Source organism: Brienomyrus brachyistius, chromosome 1, assembly GCF_023856365.1.
Source record: "Brienomyrus brachyistius isolate T26 chromosome 1, BBRACH_0.4, whole genome shotgun sequence".
Lineage (NCBI taxonomy): Eukaryota > Metazoa > Chordata > Actinopteri > Osteoglossiformes > Mormyridae > Brienomyrus > Brienomyrus brachyistius.
This window is the reverse complement of record NC_064533.1, coordinates 29,338,279-29,350,305: the sequence shown is the minus strand read 5'-3', so window position 1 is coordinate 29,350,305 and position 12,027 is coordinate 29,338,279. Positions and strand designations below refer to the sequence as shown.

At 45.4% G+C, this 12,027-nt stretch overlaps 1 protein-coding gene across 1 annotated transcript in view; it reads right to left on the bottom strand.

Moving 5' to 3' along the window:
- Window positions 1–11,644, bottom strand: part of LOC125742373 (SWI/SNF-related matrix-associated actin-dependent regulator of chromatin subfamily D member 3) — a 47,345-nt gene extending 35,701 nt beyond the window's left edge. Inside the window, exon 1 of the mRNA XM_049014347.1 lies at window positions 11,441–11,644. Within this exon, the coding sequence (XP_048870304.1) occupies window positions 11,441–11,452 (12 nt within the window). The 5' untranslated portion in view covers window positions 11,453–11,644. The remainder of the gene's footprint in view (window positions 1–11,440) is intronic.
- Between the last annotated feature and the right edge of the window lie 383 nt (window positions 11,645–12,027).

Here is a 12,027-nt window from a genome sequence, read left to right as displayed (position 1 = left end):
GCAGTCTGAAATGTCTAGGTTAGCCTAAGGAGGAATGCAAGAAAAGTACAAAACCATGTACTTCCAGGGCTGGGGGTCTGAATACTGCCCCCTGCTGGGTGGGTACAGCTGTCATGTTCTCCTGCTGCTCCAGTTTCCGCCCGCTGAACCAAGACGTACAGTTAGGCTAATTGGTCTCCCCAAACTGTGCGTATTGTGTGTGTGAGCCTGTCCCCTGGAATGCACTGGGACCCCATCCAGGGTGTCCCCTGCCGGGTGACTCAATCTTGCTCCAGGCTCAAGGCTCTGTGCTGTAAAAGCTGAGATGGATAATGGAGGGGTGGATGTTTTATGTGTGCATTTGCTTAAAGATCAGAAGCAGAAGAAACATTAAACAGAATACTTTACATACAGTCGAATTAAGGTCTATACAGTGAAACAAACATAATTTATCTGTAATGATAAGATATAAAGTTTAGCTGTACTGGTGTCTCTAAATGAGCGGACAGGCATCTCGTTCTGGGTGCCCCTGGGGAAACCCTTTGGCTCACTGTGATGCTGTGCTGCTTAATGGAGATGGATGGATGGATTTCTGATGATCGCTCAACATTTACGGTTCATTGGTGTTCAGGAATGAATCTGCCAATATGCTAAGACACACAGAGAGATGATCAAAATTACTACCGCGACCGTTTTAATTAATTATAAATTATTCACGTTTAACACCTTAACTTTTATCAATCTAGAAAGGGTTTCTGGTGACTAAAGCATCGATTTCATAGTGATTACTAAAAAAAATTCAGAAAGACATGTTTGCTTTTCACTTTTTGCTGAAGCAAAAAAAAAAATTATTAATGAAATGAGTGAATAATTCAGTACAGCTGAGGTCACTTACATGGCATACCCAGAGGAAATGCGACGCGAGGAACAATGGATACTGTCTCTTTAAGAGCAGGTAGAGAATGCAAATGGCAGAGTGAAACCTGAAGCGATTTGGCAAGCTGTGCCGGAGCAGTGAATAGTCTAGAATGAGAACGGGCAGCCAAGAGTAATTTGAAAGGGCAGAAATGAGATCGGCCTTGTTAAATCTGGGGCGCCCACGTCGCTAAAGATGCAGACCGTGATAAATTAAATTCTCACACACTAATTGTCTCAAACACTGATTGTAACCTAACCAACACAATAAAAAAACACACAGACAACAATAAAGCATTGTGACATATTCAGGACCAGTTCCCCTTCAAAACTGCAATTATCTCTCACATATTTTCCCACCTATTTCCATCGGAAAATGCTCCCGCTGAGCCTGAAAGCGGCATTGACGGACTCCAAGCCCTTCCCTCTCAGATTCCCCAGCCGATTCAGGCTGAATGCTGGCACTCGTGCTTAGGGCAGCTTTAGTGGGGAAAACAATCCCACAGAGAGCCTGGCCACCTCGAATCCGTACCATCAAACCCTCCATCCTTCCAGCCATGAGCCTGGGGTCTATCTGAGGCAGCCCAGGGGGGGCAGGGTTGCAGGGGTGAGGAATATGGACTCCTATTCTACAGAACCACTCCTGACCGCCGGGTGAAAATCTGGAAAAAGAGTTTCAACCTAATGAGCTCGAAGAGAAATAAATGAAAACAAATATCACGACCAGAAAAGTGTTCTCCTTCTGAACAGAAATCCCCAGTCCAAAGTGGGGCTTTGCAAATGGAGGATGGGGTGCTGGGCTGTGTAGCCGAAATCCTAAAGCATCCAGCTTTACATGATGAAAAAAACCCATCGAAGTTAAAAACCTCATTCTGTTAAACGCTAAGTCATAGCTAAGTTTGAGCTGGATGGCCACCCCTGCAGGGATCCTGAAGGTACACATGCATACCTGCACTGTGGTCACAGTTGGGGGGGGGGGGGGGGAGTGGTGGGGCTGAACAGGAAGAGGCCCAGGGACAGGGCGCTCAGATTCAGCCCCTAAACGTGGGCCCCCCTCTCCTCTTCATTTACTCGGGTCAGTGCTCACAAAATCCGATCTGGATTCCAAAACTTTAAAGGAGCGTAAAAAAAAAATCGCCATTGTGAGTGATGGTTGTTTTCGGCATAACAGGCCGGGTGGGATCGTCCTCCGCGGGGATCCCTTACGGGAACGGGAGGCTGAAATTGGATTTTAGTTTTCATTTTGGCCTTTTCTCGGTCTGTGCCTAATTCATCGTAACAAAGAGGCGTGGTTTCACAGGAGGAACTATCCTCACAGAAATTTTAACGCCTTGAAAGCTCTTTCCACGATGATCTGAGCCATCGTTTCGCCTGAAGGCTGCTGAGAATGTGAATCACCGCTTCTTGTCTCCCAACATGGCCGACGAAGGTGTCAACAAGAGGAACGGATCGATTTGGGCTTGTCCTCCACCAAGAGAGCAGCACCAGACACAGCAGACTGTAAAGTTCAGCAGATATATCCCTTAACGTACACCAATTAACAAAGCCTTGCCGTGTCTCAATAGTGGTTTTCCATTTAGAGCAGATATGTGATTTCGGATACTTTGGTAAAACCAAAATGGGGACACAAATTCTGCAGACTCCCAAACATTATGTCTAGTGAGTGCAGCAACGGAGACGCCGCTGAAAGGCTGCATCAACACCGCTGAAGATAAACAGTGTTTCAGCCGGGTACTCGCGCTGATCCGACGCCAAAGAATCCACTGGCACTCCGTAGCAGAACCCCCCCAGTAAAGCCTCTCCATTTTTTTCCCCTCTCCTGCAATGCGGCAGTTCTGTTCAACAAATCATCCTCAATCTTTCAGATGCATGCAGTCAGGAGAATGACGTGAGTCTGAGAGGAACACGCAGATTGGGGGGTGGGGGGGGGGGGTGTGGACCGTTCATTGAGGCCCCCATCGGACCCTGGGGCGAAAAAAGCTTGGAATACCCGAATTTACTCACATTAATTAGTTATGGGACATCAAAAACCTACTACGGTCACTACAGCGTTGTTGTTACAGGGTTAAATACCCAGAGTAGAACGTGCTCAGTTCCCCACATAAGGAGAATTCACAAAAAACAGCTGGTAAAAAGAATAAATAACTAAAAAAGAATATATGTCCTGAAAATATTATAGTAGGTCGCACATATTTATATGTATATAAATATAACGTTCTAACTGAAGATGCATCATGTTAAATCATGTGCTTAGTGTTGGTTTTGCTGTGAAAATGACCCAGTCGGTGCAGGTTCTCTATAGCGCATTAATGTTTAAATGGGTCAGCCCTGGAGGAAGCAGACAGTCTGCCTCAGAGGTGGCGGTCAGGACCCTCCGAGACAGCGGAGGTCTCCCCGAACGATGTCACACACGCCCAAAGCCGCCCCGGAGAGGCTGATACACACACGTGCAGCCGAAGCATCACATCCTCTTTACAGTGGCTGAAATATCCATCCCTCTCCTGGTGTCAGGAATGTGGAAGGGAGGGGGGCTGGACTCTATCCCAGGCAGCATAGGAGGCAGGAGTGGGGTACACTCTGTACAGGATGCCAGTGCAGAGAGTTCATGCAATAAACAGGAGTAACACAATGTGAAATGGGTAAAATTATAAAATAAATATTTAAAGCATGCTCCAGTACGGCCCAACACACCGGAGAGTTTAAATTGCCAGGTTAAATCATCTGTGCAATTTTTCTGATCTTCCGCTCCTTCCTGAGATCAGTCCTGCCCGCTCATATGTGCCCAAAAAGCTTAATAACAGGGGCGGGCTGGTCATGGTCCGGCCGCTTACTCTGCCAGTTTGCAGCTTGTTAAAATGAAATCTGGTGTTTTTATTTCCCATGTGGATAACGCTCCGAAACAGAGTGTGAAGAGCTGGAAGTCAGGGAGTTCTGCACATCACCTCCACATCACCTCCACATCACACTCCCGCTACAAGCGGTTCCTAGCCTTCGCATCAATTACTTTCTCTCCATAAATCACATTTACATCTATCCAAACACAGCAACATGCATGTAAAGCATACAACAATATATAAGCGACTTAAATGACCAGTTAATCAGATGCTTCCTTTTCACACTCCACCTAACATCCGTTTCGACAGATAAATTAAAAAGCTTTTGATTCTAATGCTCCTCGTGCAGCTCAGCACTGAAGGTTACTGAGAAATGCAGCACATTAAACTCTGCAACTTCTTTACCGTTTTCACAGTAATGCAGCAGACGGATCTCAGGCAGACCATGCAGTGCAGGTCCTGGGCTATTCCACCTCCGTGAAAATGGAAGGATTTTATACATCTATTCTGGAGATTTAATACATGTCACATCTGTTCCTTGGTATAGAGTTAAATACCCATACAATCCTAAATGATGTAAAGGCTGAGATCATTTTCACATAGGTTAAAGCTGATTTAGATTTGACGCCGGTTATGAGGAGCACTGTACATGTTCCTAGAGGCAGAATTCTGTGTCTGGCTCATTGTCTGAGAGCCCTGCATCCCAGCCCAGTTCCTCAGGAGCGGCAGGCCGTGGGGTATTTCCTGACTGGCAGAGCGCAAAGCCCCGATTCGCCATTACCGAATTCCTGGCCCTCCAAATAAGGAAGTGCATTGTCCGCGTCCCCCTGCCAGGAGCCCGGGACACAAAGCGGTGGACGGCTCGAGCAGGGCTTAGCGTTATGAGGGGGCCAGACCGCGCCCCCCTCCCTCCCCTTCCAGGGCACGCCCACGCACTCATAAAAAGAAGCTAAATCTCTGCTCAATAGCAGAGGACAAGCTATAGACAACTATAGGTGCAGGTATGTATGCGAATGGAGAGCGGGGGGGTAGGGGGCGATTTCAAATTCCGACGAGAAAAAAACTGCACCCATGAGCAGCAGCCCTGAGCCACACAGCCCTTCTAGATTTCCAGCTGTGCAAGTGCTTGTAATTTTAATTTCAAGCTCCATTGGTCAGAATCAATAAATAGCCAGGGATGGTGTGAGGCTCAGTGGGCTGGGGCTCTGCTTGCGATCAGATGGTTGCCGGTTCAGAACCCAAGATTGGCAGAGCCATTTCAGCACTGAGCCATTGACCAAGGCCCTTAACCCCAATTAATCCAGCGACTGTCCAATCCTGCTTTCTCAAAAAATGCACATCGTTTTTGGATAAATTAAATGACTCAGATTTTATACATGCCAGCCCACAACCCTGGCCAGTGGCTGGAAGCTGGATAGAGCCTGATAATGTAAAGAAGTTGAAGTGCAAATGATTCTGGTTGAAGTTAAACAAAGAAAATGACCGAATGTTACTTATTTCACTAGACGGCCGAGTATTTAAATGAGCTGCTTCCTCAAAGGGAAACTGCGCAATGGTCTGAGGACCTGGAGAGCTAGAAGGCAGGTGGTATATCAGGCCGGTCACCCCCGTGTCCTTGAAGTATCCATCAGTGCTGGTATGTTCAGTTTGTGCCATGGAGAGAATGAAAAGTCCCTGGGTAGCTTCATGCATTCCTCTGATTTAGGAAGGATAAGGATGGAAGGAGGGTCCTTCCCCCATCGAAGTGGTTCGGTCCCCTTTCTCCCTGTAGATGTCACCTCAGTGACTGCACCACAAAGACGTTACTCCACCCAAACACCAAAGACCCCAAAGCTTAAGCCCTCCATTCCCGACCTGTTTGACAGCTACCACTCTAAAAAAACCTCAAACTCCTGCCTGTTTTCCACCGAACCTCTTTATCTCCATCGATCTTCAAAATTGTTCCATTCATAAGAAGTGGCTGATTCGTCTATTCCAAGAATACAAAAACGGAACCCTGCAGATAAGCGTTCTCACAAAGCCTTCCGTTTTGGAGGAACCTTCGGGAAATTTAGCCGTTATTACAGTCTACATGCATGTGTTAAAGGAGGGTGGGTTGAAATTTCAGTACATTCTTCATTTCTTTCTTCCCATCCGAAACTGCCATCTCTCTTCTCTATTCTAACCTTCTTCTCTTTCTTTTCCTCACCATCTACCCATTCCGAGGGGGTTCTTTAATCATTTAGGTGGCTTTATTAGTTATTCCAGAGTGCACTTACTACAAGTCTGGCCCACTGGTATTATGTCATTGTCTGTATACAAGTTTCCATTTAAACTTACGATTGACCTAAAAATGCACTAAATTAATGACGACGATTCCAGCAATATCAGCAACACATGCTGAAAATCCTGATTTGTGTCCGGCTGAGTCAGTAATGAATGTGAGCAACATCAAAACAAAGCACTGGAGGGCATAGTGACGTTAGTCTTCCTGGGGCTGATGGTAATGTACACGTCACCCCCCAGAAAGTTTACTTAATGAGACCCTTTCATATTCATATTAGTCCTAATTATCAATTAACGCGGCGAGCCGAGACAGTCACGCCGTGTTTACTCGCAGTCGTATGCCAAGTGTCTAATTGCACAGATCTGCTCCCCTGGGATCTGTAGCAAACGGCAGAGCCGGGCAAAGCGGATCGCGGGGGTCACAGCACGCCCAGGCCGAAGCGACAGAAGTGATCGCTCTGCCACTGTTTACTGCATGCAGAGTGGCGGGATCCCACCATAGGGATCCCACCATAGGGATCCCACCACAGGGATCCCACCACAGTCATGCAAGATTTTCATTAATGAAAAGCAAATTTCCAAAACACTCTCAGGTCTTTAAATATGTACCATTTCTGTGCACTAAATTTTATGAAAGCTCTTCGCTGAATTACATGAAGACTGAGGGCCTTTTGGTTCTCAAATAAAGATAGATGATCAAATAGTATATTTAAAAAAAAAATTAACCCTAACCTTATTTGAAACCAGTTCATCTCTAATATTTAAAATGATGGTCTCTGGAAACTGATACAATGATACACATGACAGAAATATTTTTATGATTTGTAGTCAAACATTTAATTCACTTTTTAAATTTCCTTTGTCGCTTTCTGTCTAGTTCAAATTACATGAAGCGGTAACGGTTTTCTGCTGCATCAGATTTAAGAGTAAGCCTGAATCCCCAATGTCTGCTGGCTCCAGATAAAATAAATCACATTCTGACATTGGATTGACGCTGTGTGCCTGAATTTAAGACCAGACGCCTGATAGATGGAAATTCCATATATTCAATAATAAATTTCAATCTGCTAGAGCTATTTCCTTTTGGTCAGTCGTGAACCAATGAGAAAGCACAGTCGCACAGGCCAATCAGAATATAGACAACATATCCCAGGAAAAACAGGGAGAGTCAGACCCGAGGAGATGGACACACACACACACACACACACAGACCCGCAAACATACACCTGTACTCATATCTTTGTGGGGACCGTGCATTTATTTCTATGGGAAAAACTCTAATCCCATCAATGATGACCTTAAGCCCCACCCAGCCTTAACCTTAACCATAAGTAACCAAAAAAATGCAAGTCTTTTGCATTTTTAGTTTTTTGATTGCAGTCACAAATTTTTAAAACATTAACATCAAACAACGTCAGAATAACAGGTTTTTTTTTTTTATCACATTTGGTGGGACATTCAGTCCCCTCAATGTAATGTATACCTGGACCACACACACACACACACACACACACACACACATACAACAGCAGCAGCAGAGGGTGGACCATCGCCCCCTGCTGGGCTTGGGAACATGTATATCATGCTGCAGGTACAAACCAAACCCGGGAAAGTTCTCGTTAACATGGTATGGAAAATCAATATTCCAGGCCAGACCAAATCCACCAGAAGAAGGACAAGTGGCGAATTTACAGCAGGGGGCCTTACTATGGTACGGCAAAAGCCAAACAGCAAGGGACTGGTGGGTGACAGACACACACACAGGAAGCTACACCGAAAGAGCGAGAGGTTAGGAGAAGCTGTGGGAAGGTGGGTCTCATCCCAGATGTGGAGTGCAACCCAAAAACATCTGGGTCTTACTGGGGGGCGGTGTGTGGTCCATTAGGATGTTTGGTTGCTAACCCTTTTTTTAGATAAAAGGATCTACTAAATAAATAAAAAATGCCAAAAGTCTAACTGTCATGCCTCAGTAACGTCAGTATTAATCAACAAAATCCATTCCTCAACATTCACAGAGTTTCGAGTCTGAAGGTACAATTTCATCCCCCCCACGGAGTCTCTCATAATCGCCTCCCTTTTCTACAGAAATAAAAAATACCACAAAAAAAGGCAAAAATGTTACCGTCACAGAATCTCATCCTGAAACGTTTTTATGCCGCTTTAAACTAGTACTTCCAGCTACTGGCAAGGGAATCATGCTTGATGCTGCTCTAAGTGGCTTATGGAAAATGCACCATCGGAGTGCTTAAGCAACGATTCGCAAGAGCAGGTATTACAGGGCGGTTATCGCAAGTAACTGACTGAAAAGCTGCCTTAAAGGGGACAGATGCTGGGGGAGGGTGTTTCATAAAATGTCAGGATATGATGTGGATACGATGGGGATACGAAGGCAGCAGGGTGCCTCAGCGGCCACCTCTATATCCTCACACCTCCAGGGTGGTGCGTTTGATTCCTGGTCCTCCGCATGTGCGGGATTTGTATGTTCTCCACGTGTTTGTGTGGGCTTCCTCCCACAGTCCAAATGCTTGCCGTTAGGTAAACTGGCATCCCTACATTTCCCAGTGTGTGTGTCCCATCCAGCATCTCCTCTGCCCTGAGCTGCCTAGGATGGACACCAAGTGGGTATGGAGAACGAATGAAAGGCTAAATACCAGTACATTAATATTACAATGGCAAAGTCCCAGCACCTAGTAACACTGTTCAGATAATTAGATGCGATGCAACATGATCGTATTGAAAAAACAGGCTGACTGAAGCCCTCTTTCCTGACTACAATATTGGACAATGTGTAACATATTACGATAATGTCAGAAACATCCAGCTTGCAGATGTGAGGCTGTGTTTCTGTTCCTGAACACCCAGACATGATGCTTTAGTAACAGTCTGCATTAACAGACCTTAAGATTCTACTAACATCGCTGCCAACTCAACACAGCTGCCCTAGAGCCCTTTACAGATATATAAATGACAGACATAACAGGTCACATGTTATAGTCGCAAATAATTTGAATGTAAAAAAATGCCAGGAAGTCAGAGGAGAGAAGAAACTCCTGAAAAGGAAAGAACGCTGACAATGTTAACTTCATTCACTATAACCATGGACTCCGGTATCAATACTGATATATGGTCCATGATTGGATGTATGTTAGACCTGCGGAATGTGTAACGTTATGTTATGCAACTGTAACACTGCAAGGACTACACTCAGCTGGACTGAAATGAGGCTTGAGCAGTATCTAATTTTTCATATTGTTATGCTGTCCATACATTATACCGTGGTGCAGGGTATTTTAACAGTATTTTCAAAAGCAGCCCAAAAAAAATTCCCAAGAGATCCAAGATCCAAAATATGGTGGAATACCGTAGAACTGTAATAGACTATATCGGTAGATAATAATGTACTTTATTTTGGGTGAATTTCCAACTCTTTTTTTCTTTTAGTTAAATATCTCAATATTTATTGCAGAAAAAAAATCACACTGCGATATTTGATTTTTTTCCTAGTATCATGCAGCTCTAAATGAAAATTGAAACCCTACCATGGTCCTTATAAAGACCAAGGACACAAGGCAGGAGACACCCTGGACGGGATGCCAGTCCATGACAGGGCATAAGGCAGGGGACATCTTAGACTGGATGGCAGCCCATCACAGGGCAGGGGACACCCTGGACGGGATGCCAGTCCATGACAGGGCATAAAGCAGGGGACATCTTAGACTGGATGGCAGCCCATCACAGGGCAGGGGACACCCTGGACGGGATGCCAGTCCATTACAGGCCACAAGGCAGGGGGCGCCCAGAATGGGATGCCAGTCCATCACAGAGCATACTCACACTATGGCCAAGTGCAACATCAACTTTACACATCAACTTTATTTTAGTACAAAACAATGAAATATGACAAATATTACTCAAACAACATAAAAGTTGTTTAGGTAGCCAGATTGTTCAAAGCAATGTTACTTGGCAATAAAAATCAAATATATATTTCATACTCGAAACTGTTGTCCACGGAAATATTTAGAACTAATCTAATGAACAGAGAAAATCCGACTGTAGTCACTGTTTTCCTGATGCCAAACTGTTTCCAAAACCTTCTAATTCAGCCTTAAAATAAACATTTAGTCAGTCAACTATAATCCCTGGGTTTCTTAATCCCACAACTGGACAAGGTCCATATCAGACGAAGGTGAGTAACTCGATATATCAAGCCAACCTTCCAAAAACCCTAAAGGTACTTGGACGTTGAAGAATCTGCTTTAATGGAGGCTGTATTTACATGTAAAACAGCACTCATCTCTGAGTTCTTTCTCCCCAAACTTACAGATCATATCACAGAGGCAAACGCCCAAATGCTCTGCCCTGAACACCTTCCAGCCATGTCCTGGGCTGGTGAAAATGAACGAATGGTGTTTTTTTTTTTCTCCTCCCAATTCCGAAAGCCTTGTAGAACAAAACACCAACCTCTCTGAGGTCCTCCACCGCATCCCCACAGAGCTATGGATAAGATCTACCCACTGCAACCAGCAGTGTTTTCATAAAGACCACACGGAACGCACCCGGCCATTCCTTCTGACGGTATATGCCGCTGATTCATTAATATACAGTCTTTCAATATGGCATAATCCAGCACCAGAGCCCTGACACTAAAATTATCCTTATTTTTAAAAGTTAAGCAGTGAGAGAAACCTGGGCTCCTGGTGCCTTTACTGCGATCAGTTTGTACGTCGGCAGTAATTATACTGTGTAATCTTCTTAGGCAAAGAGCCCATCATGCATTGTGGTACGGCAACCTGTTTATCGGCTGCTGCACTCCTGATCACTTGCGCTGTATTTAGGGCAAGATGACAGCACAGGTACCTCCCCGTCATTTAGGAAACAGAAAAACAGATGGAGCCTGTGTGTGTGTGTGTCTCTGTGTGTTTGCAAGGGGAGCTGATTGCAACTCATCAAGTGTCTAGCCGGGGTTAATAAGACTCTTTGTCTGGAGCGCTGTGCAAAACGGCAAAAAGGGCTGTGCAGGGGGCAACTAGGGGTTAAGAGCGAAAGAGGTGGGTGATGCGAGTATTTTAATATTTCCATTTGCACAGAAAATACCGCAGACATTAGAAAACAACCCAATGTTCCCGTTATTGTATGTTTTTCAGTTCTTAGAATGAATTATTTTTATGCAAAACAAATAAAAGCATATATCTGGTGCATATTCTAGTGTGCATTGAAATATTTAATATTGAATATCGTCCCATTTCTCTGACCGCAGCTTCAACAGACGGACAAAGTAGATGGAAGCGAAAAAGTGCCCGGCGATGCCAGAGTGGGCTGGGCCGAGCGGCACTCACTCTTAATGGTGGGCTAGAAAATAATTTGCATCGCAGAGGCGACTGTTATATAAACGGGGATGATGAGTCGTAAGGCTGTGCAATGCGATGTCGGCGCCAACTCCTTACCTTTCTTTCCATGGCTGCAATGCAGGCTGCTGTCTCCGGGATGTTTGCAGCGATCACAGTGGCAATGGCTGTCTCTGTCCGGGGCCCTAGTTCTGAACTTCCTCCCAGCTCCAAACACCCCCCTTTGGGTGTGAGTTGCGCTGTTAGACAGATAGAGTAGCGGCTCGGAAAGGGGCAGAGTGCGGAGGATGGAGCCGGGCAGGCGGGCGGGCGCTGGAGCTCAGTGCGGCTGTGACAGTGGCGCAGGCGCGGGTTGCAGAAAGGCACGGTCAAAACCAAGAGGGTTAAAGAGGGAGCGTCGTCAAATTACCCCCCGGACAGCGGGCGCCATGCACCGGGAGCGCTGACAAGTGAAGCGATTGTCGAGGGGGGGAACCTTTGCCACGGTTAATATATTGCAAATTATACGAGGCCGAGTGAAAAGATCTCTTTAGCGCCTCTCTCCGCGAAAGTAGCGAAGAACACTTAGGGCGTGTGTACAAAGTACCGTAAAGGGAAAAAAATATGCAAAATGCTGCCCTTCGGAACCTGTACATGCTGAAAATTGACCTAATGCGTCTTCCTTTTTTAATCAGTTGTACAAGTTG